Source organism: Pectinophora gossypiella, chromosome 12 (assembly GCF_024362695.1).
Source record: "Pectinophora gossypiella chromosome 12, ilPecGoss1.1, whole genome shotgun sequence".
Lineage (NCBI taxonomy): Eukaryota > Metazoa > Arthropoda > Insecta > Lepidoptera > Gelechiidae > Pectinophora > Pectinophora gossypiella.
In genome coordinates this window covers 12,536,550-12,560,409 of record NC_065415.1, presented here as the reverse complement: position 1 = coordinate 12,560,409, position 23,860 = coordinate 12,536,550, and the positions used below count along the sequence as shown (strand labels likewise).

The 23,860-nt window shown below is 39.3% G+C and overlaps 2 protein-coding genes and 1 long non-coding RNA gene across 4 annotated transcripts in view; 2 read left to right on the top strand and 1 right to left on the bottom strand.

The window, feature by feature from the left end:
* The window catches only part of LOC126371256 (organic cation transporter protein-like), a 328,816-nt gene that overhangs the window by 65,520 nt on the left and 239,436 nt on the right, over positions 1 to 23,860 (top strand). The window lies entirely within an intron of this gene.
* Positions 1,444 to 22,981, top strand: LOC126371290 (histone-lysine N-trimethyltransferase SMYD5). Its single transcript, XM_050016593.1, has 7 exons — positions 1,444 to 1,610; positions 1,699 to 1,826; positions 2,061 to 2,297; positions 3,128 to 3,365; positions 3,811 to 3,988; positions 20,799 to 21,013; positions 22,008 to 22,981. The coding sequence occupies exons 1-7, from the start codon at positions 1,572 to 1,574 to the stop codon at positions 22,122 to 22,124; spliced, it is 1,152 nt and encodes a 383-aa protein (XP_049872550.1). The 5' UTR covers positions 1,444 to 1,571; the 3' UTR covers positions 22,125 to 22,981.
* Positions 11,390 to 12,688, bottom strand: LOC126371393 (uncharacterized). The gene is made up of 4 exons (XR_007567021.1): positions 12,414 to 12,688; positions 12,179 to 12,293; positions 11,851 to 12,071; positions 11,390 to 11,772 (listed from the first exon to the last, which is right to left on the bottom strand). It is a non-coding gene; the product is annotated as an uncharacterized LOC126371393 (long non-coding RNA).

Genomic DNA, 23,860 nt, shown 5'->3' with positions numbered 1-23,860 from the left:
TGTACCGATTTTTATGATTATTTTATAATTGCTAATAGCCAGTATTTTGATCACGAGTTCTTAAACGAAAACCGGAGCCCAACATTTCGATCATTTCTAAACGAAAATAATTAAGCGGGAGACGGGAACGGGACAGTTGCTTTCTTCATTGAATAATCTAAATAATTAATACGAAGTGGTGTTTTGTGGTTAATGATCGCATTAAGTTAGTCGGAAGACATTCGCGAGTGCTATTATATCGGAGTATTCAATAAACAAAGTGTATCTGCCTATTTTCGCTTCGTGTCAGGAAGCCGCTTCATAACTCGAAAGCTTATGCGGACTTTTGAGTTAATTCGTTTGGGGTTCGGAGTAGGAGTCTACTCCGAGGGTGGGGGCTTAGGTTTCATCATCATCATCTTTCATCATTTCATCAATCATCAAGAAAAAAAATACGTAAGACATGGCTGTATGGGCATAGTTCCCTTTGCCTTACCCTTCGGGGAAAACAAAAAAAAAAAAAATGACTTTTGACTGACAGTTCGTCGTAGATAATAGTGTTGCCGAAAAATCGATAGTTTTACTATCGATAGTAAACAGCCAAAATCATCTACCCAATCGATAGGCCTATCGATAGTATCGATACTATCGATAGTATCGATAGTATCGATAGCTCTTTTTTGGCGATACTATTGATAAGCAACGATAGTATCGATACTATCGATAGTATCGATAGTTAAAAGAAGAAAAACTATCGATAGTATCGATACTATCGATAGTATCGATAGTTGAAAAACAAAAAACTATCAATACTATCGATACTATCGATAGTATCGCTCTTGGATATTGCGCAAGCTATCGATACTATCGATAGTATCGATACTATCGATAGTTTTGTACGATCGATAGGGCCCTTAATTTCGATAGTATTGAATGTAGCATTGTGTGGAACAATTCACACCATTTAAAGCTCGTATTTAATATATTTTATGTTACGTGGGTGTTTTTGCAGTGGACGTTTGGTTTTGAAGTAGGCAATTCTCTAAAGTTTAAAGAGACACTGTTAAGTTAGTGGATAGGATTTTTTTTACAATACTATCGAAATTAAGGTCACTATCGATCGTACAAAACTATCGATAGTATCGATACTATCGATAGTATCGATAGCTTGCTCAATATCGAAGAGCGATACTATCGATAGTATCGATAGTATTGATAGTTTTTTGTTTTTCAACTATCGATACCATCGATAGTATCGATACTATCGATAGTTTTTCATCTTTTAACTATCGATACTATCGATAGTATCGATACTATCGTTGCTTATCGTTGCTTATCGTATCGATACTATCGATAGTATCGATACTATCGATTAATTATCGATACTATCGTTTTTTGGTAAACTATCGATAGTTCGATCGAAAACTATCGATATGGCGCTATCGATCGGCAACACTAGTAGATAACCTATAATTTTTGCGTGCTGTGCTATCCGTTCATTGTTTTTCGCATAAAATTTAGAATTTCGGACATAAAAATTTAAATAAACACCTTAATCTCTTTTATATTATCAATTTGTAATATTTATCAATATGGCTGGCTTCGAAATTCGGACGTCGAATAGTAAAAAGGCAAGTAAAAAACCGTTCGATATGTTGAACAATACACCGACTTAAGTTTTGTGGAATATAATGAATGTGATGATTATTGTTTTTATAGGGTAAAGCTATGTTTTCCACAAAGAAATTCGACCTGGGAGATGTTATTTTGGAAGAGGATCCTTTGATATCGTGCCAGTTTGCGTGGAATCAGGCCTATAGATACCTAGCCTGCGATCATTGCATGAGGTTTGTAAAAACATTGATAGTATTTTCTGTTTATTCTCTTATCTTCTTATAGTTTTTAAGTTCAGTAGAAGGAAATTAACAATTAAAAATAAATTTCTTAGTGGAATAACTTCATAAAAATAATTATTTAGAGAATCTCTTTAACTGTATTATTAGTAAAAAAGTAATAAAAAATATTTTAAAATAATAATAATTAGTTTGTTTTAAAAAAGCTGTCATTTTGTTATCTTTCAGGCCGCTTGAAACTCCAGAACAGAATGTCAGACGTCTATCCAATAAGCCCGACATTGTTCTCCCTTACTCAGACAGTTTTGAAATCAATCTGGACACAATAACAAACTGTGGTCAATGTGGTGTACTCTACTGCTCTGAAGCTTGTCGGCAGTTGGCTTTTGTCAAGTATCACAACATACTGTGTTACGACACAAGTGATGCACAACATCCCATTACGGTCCTGTTGGAAGCATGGAAGTAAGTAAAGTATTTTTAAATATTTACTGTAGACATTTCTAGTAAAGTTTCTTTTATAGTTTCTAAACTCACATTTTTGTGCACAAAAATGAAAAAATAGTTGATAATTAGTTTTAAAATTAAAAACAAATTCAAATTGATATAGAAAGAAGATAATTATTATAAATGATATTTTTATATCAAAATGATAACTTTAAATGTTAACATTAAAGTTTAACGTACGGACCGAGCCAAACTTAAAGAAGGATGTACATTGACCAAATCGGAGATGTCCTTAGAAAAGGTTCAATATGATATACTCTGAACCGGTAGGCGTATGTGAAACGATTGATGAATGTGGAGGAAGCAAGAGAAGTGTGTCAGGCATGAAATAGATGTAAATCCATAGTCTCTGCTTACTCCGGTGGGAAATAGGTGTGAGTTCATGTATGTATGTAGAACTTTAACACTGTAAGACCAAATGTCCTTTTATAATCTAAACCCCATTGTTTCACTATTGTGTCTGAAAATTTCGGCCATATGAGGTTATAGAATTGTTTGTGTACTAAATAAAAGTACCAATGGTCAGAGAAGAAATATGCAATCGTGGAACCCAGTACAAAAAAAGATTAGAAATGCACCCAAATCAGCTTACGGGGCAACTAACTATTCCAGAAACCATACGTCGTCTAAAAAAGAAACGAGACATTTTCGAATGACTACTTCAAAGAAAGGACCGACTTCGCTGGGAGTAGCGTCCTCCATGCCATATAAACCCAACTCATCTGTTTATAGTCAATGAGACCGATCGCAAGAAAAAAAAAACTAAATAAAAGATTGATCATTTCCAGACAAATGCACTATCCACCAGAAACTACGAGCATAATGCTATTAGTTCGGATACTAGCATATATCCATCAAAGCCCGGATCCTCCAGCTGCAGTGGCTCAGATCAAGCAGTTCTGTCATCGCACAGTCAATGAGGATGCGGAGTTAGTACATAAACTGCTAGGAGAGCAGTTCCGGAGTCAGTTAGATATGTTGAGAGAATTGACCACCAATGTCATTAATGTTGACACTGTACAAGAGGTAAGTTTAGGATTTTCTTGTACTAAACTTTTTTAAGTCTTTACTTATTTCTGATTATCCGAAAGTAAGACGACTCGTGCTTCAGAAGGCACGCTAAGCCGTTGGTCCCAGTTACTACTTACTGATGTAAGTATGTAGTCGTCACATGAGTCAAGTCAGGGGCCTTTGGCAGCTCAATAGTAACCCTGACACTAGGGTTGATGAAGTTGGTAATCCACCTCACAACCCACACAATATAAGAGGTCTTTACTTAAAAGTAATTTTTTTAAATATAAATTCTGACCAAGTTCACCAGTACAAAAAACAAATTCTGCTAGAAATTAAGTGTAAATTCATAAAAGCACTAGATCAAAAAGCTAATGGTATTCTTTTGTAGTCTGATGAGGATGATAATAATATGATTTATCTTTAAATATAATGTTCAAAGTTTGTTGTTACGTTTCAGTTTCTAACACCAGAAGGCTTCTGCACTCTAATGGCCTTAGTGGGCACAAATGGTCAAGGCATTGGCACCAGTCCGCTTGCGATGTGGGTGAATGCGGTCACTGACCTGACCATGTCTGATGATGAGAGGCAGCAGCTTGACTTGTTTATTGACAAACTCTACCAGTATGTAGAAGAAGGTTAGTGGTTTAAATATTTTTAATATTACGTTGGTATTCCACAAAATTGATTCAAATGTTTTCTACCAATATAAAATCTCTATTAATAGGAAGAGACATCATCTATCGATGATAAGGAACATATTTTACTTACCTTCAAGCCAGGCATGTTGGACCTGAGTTAATTTTCCATTTATCTAGAATATGACAATCCAACATTATTTTTTTTGAGGAGCTCGGTGGCGCAGCAGTTAACGCGCTCGGCCTGCGATTGTTAAAATTAAGCAACTTTCGCAAAGGCCGGCCATAGGATGGGTGACTACAAAGAAAAAAGTTTTCATCTCGAGCTCCTCCGTACTTCGGAAGGCACGTTAAGCCGTTGGTCCCGGCTGCATTAGCAGTCGTTAATAACCATCAATCCGCACTGGGCCCGCGTGACGGTTTAAGGCCCGATCTCCCTATCCATCTATAAGGAAGGCCCGTGCCCCAGCAGTGGGGACGTTAATGGGCTGATGATGAATCCAACATTTCAAATATCTGAACCAAGATATCACAAATGAGATTAAAAGTGCACTCTTGAAATAATAGTTTATGTTAGCTGTTGTTTTCAAATAAGGAGTTCCGTGTTCTTAAATTATTGACATTGATGTCATTTCATTACCATCCCTATGTGAAGGGTACAGTAACATAATTAGTAAGTCTCATATTATAAAACAAAAACTGGTACGGCAAACATTATACAATGGAATATTACTCATATAATTATCTGAAAAAACGACGCAATTGAAAATAATTTACTGTATCAGTCATAACAATTTGTAAAGGTGTTAATTTAAACTGTAAGTTATAAAATTATATTATTATGGTTTAAAATGGTAGGTATACTGTTTTAAAGAGTCCTTACTGGAATGGTGATACACAGTTTTCATTAACATGTAAATTATGTTAATGGTGAATTGAAATAATTGTTTATTATTAGGTGCATAAATGCATTAGGTGTTTTAAATCTGTAGATATGTGTATACGTAGAATGATATTATTATAAAAAAAAATCTGACAGTGGGAAAGGAAACCCTTTTCCTACTATGTCAGATATTAAAGAACTGTACCGCTATTCGAAACCTAATAATATTATGAGAGTGGCAACACTGTTTCTTCCCTGATTAGTCGATGGCACTATACCTGTCCTTTTCTAGCATCGTCTATCTCTGTCATGCCCCCTACTCCACCAGGCAGGCACTTGGGGGTTTCAAGTGCTCCGTAAAATCATTGGCAATTTGTTCTTCGAACTGAGCGGTCGTGGTAAGTTATACAAGTATTATACTTACAGCTATCAATATTTTTAAAATTTAACGGTTCTTGCCGTTCGTTATTACAATCGTAGAAATACCTGTCCTGACATATTATTTCAACAACATGGACGAGTTCGTAAACCCGGAACCAACCACCTCACAAGCGGGTACGAAAAGGCAGGCTTCTCCCATGCCGAGAGAAGTCAATAAACGACCCCGCGTTAGCGATACAGAGGTTATAAACAATTTGGTTGAACAGGTCAGTAATATTCAAAACTGTTTGCAAGGCCTAATATATAGAAACACACGGACTCACAACACTCATCCACCCGAATATCTAACCCCTTGTGAAGGCAATGAAGATGTTCTATCTCTTCACGGCAGCGAGGAACTATTCTGCGAGGGGGAAACTGATGTAGAACCCGGGATATGTACATTATCTACCCAAAACCTTTCCCACAACAGCAACCCTTCCGTGGAATACGAATTTTCTTTCGATGTCTACACTACAGTGAAAGAACCGGACACGCCAAAAACAGAGCCAGCGCGGCTAGAACGTTTAAAATCCATTCAACATTTTGACTCACCGGATTGGGCTGACGTCCGCTACTCTGACACTCAAAAACGCTATTGTTCGGTACCGGGTTTTAGCAATTTAGATTGCAATGACGAATTAAAACCCTACGATAGATATAATCACCTATCATTGACCGAAAAAGGCTTTGCCGCTATTACACACGGGTTAGTTAAACAACAAGAAGCTGTCGAATGTGGTTTCCGCGACTTATTAACTTGGATAAAATCTTCAGACGTAATTGAGGTAAACTCGTTAGAAAACAAAATCAAGGAAATTTTTTCCAATAATTATCAAAAAATATCTAATGACTTATTGCAAATGGCATGCGGACATCGCGCCGATCTTATTCAACAACGCCGTGACGCAATTTTGAGATACGTAAAAGATAAGTACACAAGAGCGAGTTTTCGTAAAATACCCCCCTCTTGCGAGGTTTTATTCAACGCGGAAAATTTTACCGCAACTGTAGACAAAAATGGAGGTATGAATAAAATATTTTGGCCTCTGAAATCACAAAATGCCAAAAATACCACAGTTTCGTCTCGACAAAGACAGCCTGCGCAAGGTTATTGTGAATACCCTAATTCTACCTTACAAGGTAGTTAGTACCCGTCCTTTGGCGCCAGCGCATGGTATGCCTGCATTCCCATTCCCATTTGCTCCTGCGCAAGGAGCTGTACCTATGTATAATCAACCAATGATGCCGGTGTTCAACCGTTTACCCGCGCAGGGTAACTTTCGACCTCGGGCTCCGAAGCCCACCGAAAATAATACTACCACGAGACAGACAAGATCCCAACCTCGCCGAGGCAGAGGGAGACGTAACTACTGACTCACTGTTTCAAGCCGGTCGCCTAAAACATTATTATCGAGCCTGGGAAGCCCTAGGGACTCCGGCACCAATTATGAAAATAATCCATACCGGCTACCGAATTCCATTTCAATCAAAACCTCCACTCTATCTACCAAATCCTGCTTGCACAGGCACAGGAGTTCCTTTCTCATACGAGATGGAATCCCAAATTCTAACCTTAAAACGAATGGAGGTTCTAGAATCAACCCATTTGTCGCCAAGCTTTCTGTCATCCCTCTTTCTCCGGCAAAAGAACGATGGCTCACATCGTCCCATCTTCAACCTGCGGAGGTTGAACAAATTTGTTTATGTAAGCAAATTCAAATTAATAAACCAAAAGAAGGTTGCAAATTTTTTACAACCAAATGACTGGGTAGCGAAGGTGGACCTATCCAACGCGTATTTTCACATACCAGTGGCACGCAGCCATCGGCGATTTTTAAGGCTCCTTTTCAAGGGCGAAATCCTGCAAATGACTTGCCTTCCATTTGGATTGGCCACAGCGCCGAAAATATTTGCGACATTTACAAACTGGATTGGGCAAAAACTCCGGGAGAGAGGTATACGCATCCTAATATGTATATCTCGACGACTTTCTCCTGGCCCATCAAGACCAAGCAACGCTAAAAAGTCACTTAAATCACGTGGTCGAAGTATTAAATTCATTAGGGTGGCAAATAAACTTCAAAAAATCGGTCCTGACGCCACAAACGGAGATTCAGTTCCTAGGTATTGTTTGGGATCCATTTCGCAACCTGATACAGCTGCCAACAGAAAAACTCTCCAACATCAAAGAGAGATTATCCCGGGCACTGTGCAAGAAAAGCTTGTGCCTAAAAGAAGCGCAGAGCCTTTCAGGCATTCTAAACTTCTCAAGTATAGTAGTTCCGCACGGGCGGCTACACTTTCGCAACCTGTTATCGTTCACCAACCGATTACTGAAGGCACACCCGGGAACGCAGTACTCGCTACCCCAAGAAGTCCTTACCGAGCTACACTGGTGGATGAAATTTCACGCGACGGGTTCCCCATTACATACACCGGCAGTAAGTCACTATCTCGTAACCGATGCCTCAGATCTCGGTTGGGGTGCTCGACTAAACAACATGCAGCTGAAAGGGACCTGGAGCCCACAAGAGAAGCGTCTCCATTCCAACCAAAAAGAGATGACTGCAATCCTGAAAGCACTAACGAGTCAAGGTCACCTGGTCGCGGGATCCACCATTTCTGTTCAATCAGACAACAGAACAATCCTGGCATACCTCAGGAACGAAGGGGGAACGAAGTCGAAGCCGTTAATGGCACTGACTTACGAGATTTTCCATCTTCTCCAAATGTTCAAAATTCCACTAAGCCTTCATCACATACCAGGCAAATACAATGTGGAAGCAGACGAGCTTTCACGGGGTCCGACTCGTGCGGAATGGCATCTCCTCCCGACGCTAACAGAGAGGATTTTCAAAAAATGGGGAATTCCCGAGATAGATCTTTTCGCCTCGAATCGGGCACATGTCGTTCCCCAGTACACCTCACTCGATGTTACAGACAGACAAGCTGTGTTCGTAGACGCATTCTCGCGGGAATGGAATTTCAATCAGGCCTGGATTTTTCCTCCACCGTACTTAATCCCCAGAGTCCTAGCGCACATGAACCAGTCGAAGGGCCTGTACTTGCTAGTGGTACCCCGATGGGACAAAGCTTTTTGGCGGCTGGACATCAAGAGACGGGCTATAGCAGCCCCATATACAATACAGGATCTCAAGACGGTGTTAATCGACACTGCCACTCATCGCCCACCTCCTTACGAGCTGGAGCTGGAGATTTGGAAATGTGGGGGTGGGATAAAGCCCTAAACGACTGGACTCCAGATCAGTTAACTCTGCTGCAGCACAGCTGGCGTGACTCGACTAAACAGTCCTACAGAGCAGTCTGGCGACGTTGGCGTCTCTGGGCCACAAAAAATAAGGTACAATGTAACTCCCCTTCTGGCCCTGACCTAGCTAAGTTCCTTGCTGATCTCCATCTAAATAGTAGTTTTTCATATAGTACAATAGTTTTTCACAAGTCAGTCGTTTCAACTCTAAGCAGCCCTCATATCCGAACTCTCGGTTCTCATCCACTTGTGACCCGCATTTTAAAATCCATATCCGTCCTGAAACCTAAACCAGTTAAGGCACCCATTTGGGACGTCGATCAACTATCTTCATGGTTATGTAACAGCTTTACTCATAATATTAACTATTTCGAGTGCTCTCGCAGAACAGCTTGTATATTATTATTATGTTCAGGGCGGAGGGTTCATGATCTTACCCTCCTTTCTATAGACCCTAACCATTTTACTCTTTCCAACAATAACGTAATATTCTGGCCCTTATACGGTTCAAAAACTGATAGATATGACTGCAGACAATCGGGCTGGCGGCTTTTATCTAATCCTGAGAATGATGCTCTGAATCCAGTTTTCTGGGTAAAATTACTTATTGAACTCTCCAGAGATAGAAGGGATATTTGCAAAATTCAGAACCTATTTTTAACTGTTCGAGGTACACCGAAAGCAGCTTCTCGCACTGTTATTGCGAATTGGATAAAGTCCTTGCTACAAGACGCGGGAATACATGCATCAGGGGGCCTACCGGCTAATTCGCCGAACTTCGGCGACTTGAAAACGATTCAGATAAATCGAAGTTCGGCGTTTGGTACCGGGTAATTTCCGATGTTCATTGCAATCTGGGAAAATCAATCCATAGATAATAAAATAGACATATTAGAGGGGTGCATGATTGAACGAATGACTTTTGGTCTTGCGTTCCGTTGAGACATTTGGTAAACATTTAATATTTTATATCATTATGAAATTAAAAAATACAGACTAATTTTGTATGTTATTTTTATTAATTGATAATATTTTTAGTTAATCACTTTGTAAAGTCTTACAAATGTTTAAAACAAAAGGAAAATGCAACGACGGATTTTTCTTTTGCAACTGAAGTAATGAAACGCAAAAAAAAAGAAAAATGACGTTATGTTATATCAGCTGACATACTTGAATTCGCGCCGAATGCAACAGTTTTATCTTCTCAGAATTTATACAATAACAACAATAACGAAAGAAATGTAAGTAAATTATTTATTAATCTAGTAGTAGTAAGAAACAAGTCAAGAAAGAATAGTCACATAATGAACCTATTCATTGTTCAACAACTTAAATAGTTTGTTGGAAACTTGTAAATGTATCTTTTTGTTTTTCTAGATCACCGATTTACTACCTACTAGATCTAGAGAGTCGGAGGCTAGACATGGAGGAGCGACTTGTTTCAGCAGTTAACAAGCTGGCTGGCTACAGCTGCTGAAGCTAATAGCAAGGCCGCGGATATGCAAACAGAGTTGCTTCGGCTGCTGCTGGAGGAAGCTAGGTGAAGCCCAAAATATAAGGTAATTTACTCAAACTTATTAAAAATTGTACATTGTTTTAAGTTTACGCGGTTATTATCATAATTAAAACACATAATAACGGCTCATATCCCCATTTAAACGCGGTAAGAACCCGTTATTATGTGTTTTAATTATTAAAAATTGTATGGAATTGGAGCAAGTAGGAGAAGTTTATAAGGATCACGACACTTAGTGGTCTGTCCTTACTGCCTACCCCGCCAGGGATGTAGCATAAAGATTGTATGTATGTTATATACCCAAATTTACCTCCTTGATCAGCATATTTTACTCCATACTATAGCAAGAATAAAGGCCAAATATAAATATCCTTATACCTTTGTATGTGCTACTTTATTACATTCCAAAATATTTTCTTTACATTGTATTTCATTCCATTAGAGTCGGCTAGTGTTCCTAAACTTTTAATTCATGAAGGACCACTTCACAAAATTTTTGCCTTGCCGGGATCACCCAAATAAATAAAGTAATAACTAAAGGATTATAACTAGTCTATAAAGACTATTACTAATGTACACTATAGACGTCATAAAAACTTTGTCATATTGTGACTGTTTATATTTCGCATGTATTTTATATGAATTAATGGATTTATTTATTACAGGTTAAAGAATAGCAGCATGACGATTCTCAAGAACGAAGACACTAGAGAAACTAAGTTAAAATACTTAAGTAAAAACATATGTATTCAATAAACTTGTATGTAAATATTTAAGCTAAAGTATAAGTACTCCATTTATGTTATTTATGTGAAGTTGTATTTAATTTAAATACTTAAGTTTGGTCATGTTATTTAAGTGAGTTTGTCTAGGGGTAACATTAAAGTACATTAAAGACAAAGCAACTAGATATCATTTTACCAAGAACTATTTTGAAACAAAAATAATATAGCATCACGCTTCTATTCCCGAAGGGGTAGGCAGAGGTGTATAGTATATGTATACACCCACTCCTTGCCAACTACTATCTAATAAAAAGATTTGTATAGGTGTATTGATGAAGATGTTGGATGCAATTAACTTATATTTCCATATTATAGTAAGAATTGGGAACAACATTATATTTGTAGTATGTTCTAATTGATTACATTTCTTTGATCCACCCGCAGGGCTTTTTTGACTATACTATTACACATTACAAATAGTCTAGTCCAATAAGGCCCCGCAAGCTTGTATTTATACAAAATAAATGGATTTATTTATTACAAGTTAAAGACAGATGGATAAACTACTTTATTAAGCACAATGGACACAAGATTAGAAAAAAATGTATCTACTTGAGAGATAAGTTTGTTAATGAGAGGGGTGCAATGAAACAAATTATGTAATAACACAAAATAAATAAATATGCATAATGAAAATAGTTTATTTGATGTCAATAAAGAAAGGTTTGTTTAGATGTTGTATTATTGAATAACAAATCTGCCACTTTTGATTACACCACACTGACTTCATAATTTACATTTCAAGGACCACACAAGTCCACTTAATGAACTTAAACATATTAAAATTAAGGAGATGTTCCTTTTCCCTTCTCAAAGTGCTGTTGTTCCAAATATGGTTATCTTGGCTAGCAGTCTAGCACTAACACTCCCATTGGATGCATCACAAATGCACATATCTCCATCACAAACCTGAAAATTAAAATATTTTTAGCGACTCAATCATAAGAATTAAAAACAAATGTAGCTAGTTAAAGGCATGATTCTTACCAACATAACATGCAATGAATGGTAATACTTGCTATTGAAGAAGGCCTCTTCCCACTTGTGAGGTTGGATAATGGCAATGTGTGTGCCATGGATGCATCAAAGTACTCCAAGAAATCCAAATTTGTCATTAAAACCTCTGGAGACTTCTATATGCTCAGTTTTTGTCCGAGGAAACTTGATATATTATCTCACGATTGCAGGCTGATTGAGGGCATTTGTCACTGTAATTATAACATACAGATATTATATTGGATTCATGTAATGTTGTAGTATAACTTTAATTATCAAAATATAAGGTAAAATATAACATAATATAGTAACCACCTACCTTAAAGTCGATTGCACAGTTGTAGAGCATTGGACCTTCAGATATGGTCCTAAGTCATGATACAAAGTCCGAAATGCATCTTTTGATAATCTAAAATTACCAATGTAGCTACTCTCTGAAACAAAACAAAATGGATAAGTATGAAATGATCAAAAATCGCTTCTAGTAAGTTCAGCAACTTTTCCTCTGTAAACATTGAGCCACTTGTCAGAAATAATGTTATAAATAGATGTACCTGTGAGAAGTATATACTGGCTTTTCTCTCGAAGTATCCTGCAATCGATTTGCTCAAGATTCTGAAGACATTTTCTTCCGCAGCAGCCCATAAAACGACTATCTCCATGACACTGTATTTAGGTATTTAAACACGAAAATCCACGCCGATATCAATTTTATATTGATTAAGATGTTCCTAAAATTTGTCGCCCACCGTAAATAGCTCCTAATATTGGTGAAAAACAGTGAAAATAAGAAATTAAAATTGATCACGGTTACTGAAAAGTGTCCGGCTTCAACTGACACTTCCAATGGGAATCGGCTTCAGACGCCGAACTTCGATTTTTTACGCGGTAGCGATTTTAATGTCAAAAGTACTGAAATCATTCGTTCAATCGGCTTGCCGAACTTCATGTGACGTCACGAATCGGGGATCGCCATCTTGGCTGCTTACGCGGTACGACAGAATCAAATCGATGTTCGATTTGCTTCAGTCTGAATCGGCTTCGTCTTAGCCGGTAGCCCCCCAGCTGGGAGTATGAGGCCAGCCGTGGCTTCAAAACATTGGGCCCTAAAATTCCCTATCGACGACATTTTAAGCAGAGGGAACTGGAAATCTCAGAACACATTTATAAGATTCTACCGACGAGAAATTAGACCCCACAGTGAAACTCCTATGACTTCTAGTTTATTTCAACCAATCTAATATTGAATTGCTTAGTACTTCACTTAATTTTACTGTTTGTGATTTGATCAAATTGATTATAGAACGTTTATATTTTTACTTTGTAATTATTTATTAAAAGAAAATATTATTATGTTTTACTGTTAAAAATTATTATGACGCTATTCTGGGGGTGACGTCACGGACGTTGTGTTTATATGTGGAACGCCCTATCGCTGCGACTTTTAAAATTACTTAAAAACACCACGAGAGTGCGTTAACTACTTAGATACATAAAGTAGCCTCCAGTGAGCAATATATATTGTGGGATAAGTGTGCAGTGCTAAGACTACTGTATAAAACCTAAAATAAAATACGGCCCGGACAAGTGAGGAAAAAGTGTACCCACATATAAAAATATAAACAATACACAGTGTTAAATATCATTTATTTTAAATAGTTAAAATCAATAAATTGGTAATTAAACAAAGTAAAAACAAAAGGAAACAGAATTACAACATATATAAACACTTAAGTACACAAAAGTAAACGCCATCTAGTGGAACTACAGAGATCTAGCGTAACATTAATCGATCGAGTTAAAAATGCCAGTGAAGTGCAGTGCGTGTTGCAAGTATATGTCAGTTATAGAGGGCATTGTTTGTCCCAGTTGTAAGGAGTCAAACCACAGATCGTGTGTAAACATACCTAAGGATGCTCAAGTGCACAGCTCCTGGCTATGTCCGAGTTGTAAAGCCAGGCTGCCAACGAGGAATGAAAATAGCACGCCCCTTCGTGGTATGAGTGCAGCCTACGTGTCGCCTCCATGTCCGAGCCGACGGTTGTCACCCAGCCAGCCAGCATAGAGCTGGATGATACTGCTGGCGTGCTTAACAACACAGCGCTCGACAACACAGTGGAGTGCGGGGGGCCGGAGTCCGACCTGTCTACAGAATTGCGGCAGTTCCGGGAGGAGATGCGGCGGACTCGAGAGGAGTTCCGCGCATTCCGCCAGGACATGCAGGATCTGCGTGCCCTGGTGTCCTCATGTGACACACGGCTTAGCAAGCTGGAGACTAGGGTCGATGAAATGGAGCGGACTGCGGGTATGGGCGGAAACGGAGCCCATGGTGAGCTCATCGGCATGCTGGAGAGCACAGTCGCCCAGCTGAGGCAGGATCTCGATGATCGTGATCAGGAGCTACTCCTGAACGACATCGAGATCTCAGGAGTCCCCGAGGAGAATGGAGAGAGCGTCGCCCACCTCGTTACGGCGTGCGCCGCGAAGCTCGGCGTGACGGTCGACGAACGCGACATTGTTAGGTGTATGCGTGTGGGTGGGCGGCGCGCGGAGAGCGAGGGCAAGCCGCGCCCGCGCAACATCGCCGTGCGCCTCGCCCGCCGCTCCACTCGTGACCGGTTCCTCCATGAAGCGCGCGTGCGGCGCACCGCCACCACGGAGGGAACGGGCCTACGCTCTGAGCCTCGGCGATTTTATGTAAACGAGCGGCTCACAAAAAACAATCGCATGCTGTTCGGCCAAGCGCGTAAATTAGCTAGCTCTTTAAGTTGGCGTTATGTATGGACGCGTGACGGCAAAATTTTCACCCGCCGAGACCAGGGCGATCCGGTAAACCGGATTAGGTCGGAAAAAGACCTAGTTAGTGTTTTTGGTCCGGCGCGCGTTCGTCCTGCTCCCGCAGCTAGCGAGGGCAATGTACTTATTGATACGATATGATAATGTTGTACCTTTCATTGCACCGTATCTCTATCCTTGTCTGTTGTTTACACTGTGTTTGTTTCTATCGATGTCCTGCGTTATCAAAATGTATGTTTGCTACGTCATGCGGCTTGGTCATTTGTGGTGGAATGCGCAAATCGTTACTAAAAGGTATGTTTATGTAGTGTACGGTGTCATATTACGTATAATAATTTATATTACAAACAAACAGTTACACATGATTAGTATATTTTATTTCGATTCCAGTATTTCATTATTAATTACTATATTAACAAAACACCTTCGAAAATGTATACGTTATATCATACATATATATATCGTACATTTTCATTCTTAGGTTATATATTATTACATAAACACCAACATGCACACATGCCTAAACATTACTTTACAACGCAATTAAAACAATATAATTTGATTGGCACAAATGATTATGTCGTGGGAAAATCTTGCAATTCATACTTTTCAATTTTTAATTCAATACTAATACAATACTTTAAGATAAAATATGATAATAATAATATTCAATAATAAACGAAAGTTAAAAGTTGGACTATTTAATGCTGGATCACTGGGAACTGGGCATGACGAGTTTCTCGTGGCGATGGACCGTCATAACGTAGATGTAATGGCCATCAATGAGACCTGGATACGGGAGGGACAGGAGGGCCGCGCGCCCGCCGTGCCGGGATACCGGCTGCGGAACACACCACGCCCGCCCGGGCGCCGGAAGCGGGGGGGCGGAGTCGGATTTTATATCCGACGTGGGGTCACCGCGCGAGTGCTGGCTTATCCACAAACACCACCGGTGGAACAGATGTGGCTAGGGGTCACAGTTGGTAGTTGTAAGCTAGTGATAGGTACTGCGTACAGGCCAGACTGGGTGACTGAGGGTCTACTTATAGATGCTCTTTCTTCGTCCCTGGAAACGTTCGCCTGGTGTAGTAATGTTGTACTACTGGGCGACTTTAATATTGACGTCACCGTGCCGTCATTGGCTAGTGTCAGAAAACTTAACCAATTCTTAGCTGCTTTTAAACTCTCGCAACTGGTTACCGACTACACGCATTTCACTTCTCACAGCCAAAAGACTATAGATCTAGTATGCACCGATATAAAGGGGTGTACAGTAACAGTGGACTACATTCCGGATCTTGGTAGACATGCCTTTATCGCATGCCTACTAAATATACCAAATTTTAAACCCTCTCCTGTTAAAGTCACACGACGGGCACTTAAAGACATACATGTCGACGCATTTAGAGATCATCTTGCCTCAATAGATTGGGGCAATGTCGAAGCAGTCACCGACGTAAACATTATGGTATCAATGTTTAATTCAGCTATTGTTGCACTATTCGATTTGCACGCTCCATCCAAAACTTTCAGCATGCGTCATCACCAGTACCCTTGGATTACGTACAATGTAAAAATGATGATGAAAAGACGAGATGAAGCACATGCCAGGGCGCGTAAAAGTGGCTGTGGCTCCCATAAGGCGTACTATAAGGATCTCAAGTGTACTGTGGAGAAGGCATTAGCGAGCGAAAAGCAAGCGTATTACGATCATCACGTTAATACCAACTATAATGACCCTCGTACACTCTGGACACATATAAAAAAAAACGTTAGGATTAAATGCAAACCTGATTTTCCTACGTGTATTTTTAAGGATCCTGAAGCAATAAATAACCACTTTCTAGACGTACCTAATGGGGGACCGGTGCCGGTTTCAAATCTTATTTTTTTTAAGGAACAACGCAAGATCTCTTCCACATTTACACTGAGAAAGGTCTCTGAGGGGGACGTAATGAGGGAGTTACAGTCGCTTCGTTCGAGCGCCGTTGGCGTCGACGGTATTTCCTTAGACATGATAATAATGTCACTACCCGAAATCTCGTCAGTGCTAACATCTATTGTGAATAGATCGATCGATACCTGCACGTTTCCCAAACTGTGGCAGAGTGCAATCGTCAAACCACTGCCAAAGAACTCCGGTCCCACCTCCCTAAAAGATCTGCGCCCTATTAGCATATTGCCTTGCATTTCAAAGATCTTAGAGAAGATCGTGGCGAAGCAGATGAGACTGTTTTTAGAAGCAAATGCTTTGCTTCCAGAGCTACAGTCGGGTTTCAGGAAGTCTTATAGTACAATCACTGCTTTGCTGAATGTGGTGGACGACATTCTAGCAGCACAAGATGACGGGCAGGGTACAATATTGGCGCTGCTGGACTTTTCTAGGGCGTTTGACTGCATAGATGTTTCTCTATTACTGGCAAAGCTACATTACTATGGTTTTGGTGCTTCTGCCATTCAATGGTTCGACAGCTATTTTAAATATCGTAACCAATACGTCCAAATACAGAATGATCATGGCGAACCGATGGTGTCCCTTCCCAAGCCTGTCACTCGTGGTGTTCCGCAGGGCTCCATCTTGGGCCCACTGCTATTTATCATCTATAGTGCCGATGTCGTAACTCATATTGAGCATTGCAAATATCATATATATGCTGACGATATACAACTATATATATCATGTAAACCCGGTGATACACATTCCGCCATAGACAAATTAAACGATGACCTAGAAAGGATCACTTTGTGGTCAGAGTCTAATTCATTGGTTTTGAACGGAAGCAAAACCAAATACATGATATTGGGCTCTAAACAACAGGTAAGTAAAATATCTAATGAAGGTGCTAATGTGGTCATTAGAGGGGAAGCCGTGGAGCGTGTCACGGAAGCTAAGAATTTGGGACTTCTCATGGACGAAGAACTGAGGTTCGACAAATATATAGTTAACACTGCAGCAAATTGTTTTTATCGTCTCAAGACATTATACCAAATCAGGAACTATATTAATACTGAAACCCGCATCAAACTTTGCGACACTCTTGTTATGTCAAAATTTAACTATATGGATGTAGTATATGGTCCGCGACTGCTTGCCCGGTCACAAAAACTCATACAAAGAGTTCAAAATGCCTGCGCACGATTTTGCTTCAATATACCACCACGCACACATGTCACGCCATTTATAAACAATGCCAATATTATGAAGATGAATGCACGGAGACAACTACATCTTGCAACGCTCTTGTTTGGTGTAGTGAAACATCGTACGCCGCCGTATCTCGCTGAGAAATTGGTGTGGTCACGTGACGTGAAGTCGTACAAAACTCGCTCGACGTATTACTCACTGGCAATACCGCGTCACCGTACTACTGCCTTCCGCGGGAGTTTCAGGTTCGCCGCGTCCAAGTGCTGGAACGATCTGCCGCCTCCATTACGTAGTCTGAAAACGATACACAATTTTAAATCTCATTTTAAAAAACATCTTATGAATTTACAAAAAAGTGTCATTTAAGCAATATAAATTTCTTACATATTTAAATTATTTCACATTAAATTACACTATCGTCTTACTTACCTCAGTGGATCAGACACGAAGGTTTTGCGGAGTCGTACTAGCGGCGTGGATGCGACGATACCACGCGGTCTTGGTTTTTTTTCACTGTTTTCATTACACTGCATCCATTGACCACAATGTACCTATTTATTATTGCTGAGCTCAATTCGTTTATCCATCGATTTTTGTTACTTTTTCAATTTTGAACAAATTGTGAAGTAAACAAATAAATGATAATCACTGTCTTATTGACGTTGATAGTATTGGATTGCATCGAATGCGCAATTGGTGCAGTGCCTGCTCGACGACGCGGACGGCGGGCGACTGGATCTTATCTATGCAACCATTGCAGCCATAAAAAATAATGCTTTGTCCCTGTCGATCTGCGGCCGACCGGTGCGGGACCATTGCCTAACACACACACACACGTACACACTCCTACATCTTATTCGTTCAAACATTTATTTTATTAACCTGCTCACGATTGTTTTTTACTTGTTTTTTCTTATGAGTTTGCACAATATATATTTAATACTATACTATACTTATTTACATCTATATTTTATTTTATTTGTAATTATATTATGATAATATCTAAGTAACATATAATAGTATGTAAGTATATGTACATATGGTGGCGCGATGTCCGTACTTCACTCAGTACTCAGGCCTCACAGAATACCAGCGTCGCGGCTCACGCCGCGGCATAAGCTGAGTGAGGACCTTTTATACGGGACACCATCCACTACACATGGGTAAGCCGACATGACGTCACATTTTAATTTAGGTATAAGTTTCTGTGTTCGTTTTCCATGTTTCTATTTAGAAAATATTTCGTGTGTGCGTTAACTTCTAATGTGATGTCATTATAATGTATATATATGTAATCCGTGTCTGTGGTGTCCTAAATAATAAATGTTTCTTTCTTTCTTTCTTTCTTTCTTTCTATTCTTATTCACGATAATTACCTAATAGAGTCCTAATTGCAAAATAAATTAATTCACTAATACATGTGTATATATATATAAATATGTTGGCATTTACATGGGAAATAATAAATAAAAAACATGGAATCAAACTCGTTTATTATTGAATAACACATAACTTCCACTTCAGTTCATGTCCAAGTGTATTACCAAGAATATATTACCATCTTACCATCCAAGTATATTGTACCTGTCACACAATTATTTACCACAATAAACATCCTAGATATTAAACACATACTTCACTTGGTCAAATATGTAAATACAGCGCACACATAATTTTAAAAATATTTCACTTATTTCATTATAATGCAGTCACCAAAATATGTAATCACTATGCTTTGTCTTCACAATTCACACGGTTAACCAATGGTCAACAAACTAATAAATAATTATTACGTCTTTCAGGACGTAATACCGTTGATATCAAATGTCACATGGCAATTTCTCCACCAGGCGATAACAGACAGCTCTCATAATATTATTAGGTTTCGAATAGCGGTACAGTTCTTTAATAGCAGCGTTTTACCATCAAATAAAACGCATATTAAATAACTTACCCTATTCGAAACCTAAAGTTTCTCACCTGCCTGGTGTAAAAGCTAAAACAGCTTTTAACAAAAAGTTATTTCATAAGAATATTTTATGAATCGCAATGATTTTACGGAGCACTTGAAACCCCCAAGTGCCTGCCTGGTGGAGTAGGGGGCATGACAGAGATAGACGATGCTAGAAAAGGACAGGTATAGTGCCATCGACTAATCAGGGAAGAAACAGTGTTGCCACTCTCATAATATTATTAGGTTTCGAATAGGGTAAGTTATTTAATATGCGTTTTATTTGATGGTAAAACGCTGCTATTTTATACAAAGCTACATAAATTGGAGAAAATAAATTGTCAGACAGTGGTATAATCATGTCACAGTAACAAATTTCAATAGGTACCTATTAGGAGTTAATAACGGCCTCCGTGGTCCAGTGGTTTGAGCGCTGGGCTCACGATCCGGAGGTCCCTGGTTGAAATCCCGGTGGGGGCCGATCTCGAAAATCACTTTGTGATCCCTAGTTTGGTTATAGGACATTACAGGCTGATCACGTGATTGTCCGAAAGAAAGATGTTCCGTGCTTCGGAAGGCACGTTAAGCCGTTGGTCCCGGTTACTACTTACTGATGTAAGTTATTAGTTGTTACATGAGCCATGTCAGGGGCCTTTCGTGGCTCAATAGTAACCCTGACACCAGGGTTGATGGGGTTGGTAATCTACCTCACAACCCCCACGATAGAAGAAGTTGAAAACTTAAAAGCATTCATATCGATCAGCTGCGGCTGATGAAAACACATGCGGTATTGAACTATGTACTATTCATTAAACACTTTTGTATTTCTTTGTTTTGTATACTAGCTAGCTTAAGTAACATAAATATCCAGGAGAGAGGCATCATAGGCTGTAATACAAGTATTCTTATACTTAGCCAGCTATGGTACCTACCTATTTATATCTGTGTCTAAGACTAAGCTATGTTAAGAAAAGAATTTTACCCACTTTTTTGGCAATAAATTATTATTATTACTAGCGTTTGTATTCCGTCTGCATAACCTTACAGAATCGGGGACATTCCTGAACACTGAAGGCTCTGGTCTGTTCGCGTTACAAAGCGCGTGCAATCACAGTTGCTTGCCGAACGCCGAGGCAACCTTCCCATTCGGCAATCATCGGGTGCAGTTGAAGGCGATCAGACCAATAATGGCTGAAGAGGAAATCTGCATCAGCTACTTAGACGAGTGTGCCCTGCAGCGGTCTAGGCATTCTCGGCAGAAGGTAAAAATCTTTTAGTTTTCTAATAATTCTTTTTTTGGGTTGACATGTACACTGCCATTTTGTCAGCCCAATTATAAAGCGCAATTATCTATACAAGTTCTGAAAAGCTGCAGTAGTTTTAGGCGGATGAGACGTTCGTGTAAAAATTTACGGTTCAAAGTGGTATGGTATCGTATGGTTGTGGGCTCTATTTTCCGCATGATGGGCAACAGGATGGCCCATTATGCGTATAATAAGACTGCGGCTTTACTAGCCAATCTAGTTCTTTCCAGAAGCTTCCTGGGGCGTTCACAGGCTTCGTGACCATGTTTGATTCAAAGTGTAACTATATTACCTACTGAATAAAGATATTGTTGAATTTTGAATTGTGAATAGGATGCTAAGCAAGTTACGTCCAAATTTTTGTTACTGTCCATAGATTTACTACTACCGTAGATTAAATATCAGCGCTCAAAAAATGGGACGCAAAGTTACTGTTAATATAGAGACGTTGACAGTACTTTACCTTTGTGCGCGATTAGGCGCCGAACTGAAAACACGGGGAAGTGCGTGGTAAAAACTTGCAATGATAGAAGTTCAAAGCAAAAAAAGGAGGATGGAACATCATATTTTTAATAAGTAAACATTGTGCAAAGTCCAAAGTATAAACATTTTAATTTTCACGGTAAAACCCACCTAAATTATTATTTTAGTTTAAAATACACTAAAATAAGTACTCCCGGTCAATCCGAGTCGTAATATAACCCCACCGCGTTACGAAGCACCACGCGCTAATATACGTAATAAGCCGATGCGTACTTTTTTAATTTGACACGATTTTATTGAATGTATGTACCGCTGTGTACGAAAGTATAGCTAAACAAGCGCCAAGTTTTCGCCGCAGTTTTGTATCAAGGGCTGTATCTACGGTAGTGGTAAATCAAAGTTACTGTCCTTTATTTATTTGACCATGATTTGTATTGGTAAAACCTTAGCAATTCCATATATATTCCAGGAGTTAGCCCAGAACTATCTGTTTGTGTGCTGGTGCGAGCGATGCATGTCCCAGGCTGGACAACCAGATTGCACCAGCGAGGAAGAAATGAGTGAGGAAGAGGACGCAGATGACTGATGCTCCAACCTGCTGGCGTTTTGCCTGCTGGGACTGTGATTGTGAGACAGTGACCGTGTAGTGATAGTGTGACAAATGTGACAGTGATACTCCAATGGAAGACGACAGAAGGGAACTTCGAAGTAGCAGTGATGGTATGACACTCTGTGTTAACTTGTTGGCGTGTAAAATAATGAATCAAACTATATGAATAGGTATGTGATATTACAAGTTGAATATTGTGTAATAAGCTTATGAATGCTTAGAATTTGAATCAGCGACTGTGCGTTGTCTGTTACTGATGCTCGCGAATAATTTTGCAAAATATTCAATAGGATTGTTTCTAAAGTACTCATTGTAATTTGGATGACCACGAAGTCAATTTGTAAAAGACTAGAGTGAGTCTTTTACTAGAGAAAATCGAAGACACAGCTTCTTTCAAGGTCTTTCGATAGGATGCATGAATTCAGTGCACTCACATACATACATGATGACGCCTATCTCCCATTCACTTAGAATCTGCTTTTATTAAAATTGCTCATAACTTGGAACAAATAATTCTACTTCAGGCGGTTGAGATAAGCAGAATTGATTGAGAGAGTGACATAGTATCTTCTCTTTCGCTCATTGACGTTGGAAAATTCCAGACTTTTCCGTTCCACATCAAATCAATGGGACACTTTAGGAGAACCAATTAAGAAATAAGTTTGATGTTATGATTAGAGATTTCTTCGTCGTTGGTGGGGTAATTATTATACTTTTGTGCCAAAATTTAGTGATGATTCGTGCTTGAACTACTGAGCATTCTTAAACTTTGCTATTCTTTGTAGATAGTACAGTATTTAGTCCTGCAGCATGTCCGCTTATTTTGATCGGGTCAAAAGTGCGATCGCTCGGCTTGGCACTTCTAATATTCTATTACTGAAGTAATAGATTAATTAAGCATTGTGGTAACTAGCTATAAGGCTGCCTATACACATTAGTTGTATGTCTAGTGTTAAGTAAATGTTACTATTTATCGCAATATAGATGCAGTACTAGCAAACGTGCTTCGGAGGGCACGTTAAGCCGTTGGTCCCGGCTAGTAGCCGTTAAAACACCTCCACCAACCCGCATTGGAGCAGCGTGGTGGAGTATGCTCCATACCCCCTCCGGTTGATTGAGGGGAGGCCTGTGCCCAGCAGTGGGACGTATATAGGCAGTTTATGTACTAGCAAACGTAGGTAGGAATTTCAGTACTAGGCAAGTAGGCATAAATACATTTTAATTTTGATGATTTTTGTTCTCAATAGTAAAGGTGTGGTATTTTTATAGCTCAGAGTATAGTGCGTATCAAACATGTTATAGTTATCAGTAGAAAACATCTACCTAGCTTGTTAATCTTAAGTTTATGAACGTAGACATTACTGGCAATTCTGGTGGACAAAACTTTGTTATAGTTTAGTTTTACAGCTATAAACATAGTTCCATCTTCCAATGAGGGATTTTCCTGGCCACATTCCCCAAAATGTTTATAGATGGCGCTGTCCAATAATAACCAATTTTCTCATTGCTCGGGTACATAACTATTCAAAAATATAATGGTAAATTTTTGCATGATATTAAGGATCAGATTTGTCCATAATTATGTTGCTATCTATATTGCTTTCCTTTATTTTGATGGGAATAATAATGGGTGCGGAAGGCGATTGGGGCAACCACCGTTCTACACGCCCTATCTATGGAGTAATGGCGATTACTCCACTGACAGGAGCCCA

Bases quoted from the DNA above. Each gene is read 5' to 3' on its own strand.
- LOC126371290 (XM_050016593.1), top strand. From the start codon at position 1,572: ATGGCTGGCTTCGAAATTCGGACGTCGAATAGTAAAAAG. The intron at 2,298-3,127 runs GTAAGTAAAGTA...GATCATTTCCAG, and splicing joins GTCCTGTTGGAAGCATGGAA to ACAAATGCACTATCCACCAG. The intron at 3,989-20,798 runs GTTAGTGGTTTA...ATAACCTTACAG, and splicing joins CTACCAGTATGTAGAAGAAG to AATCGGGGACATTCCTGAAC.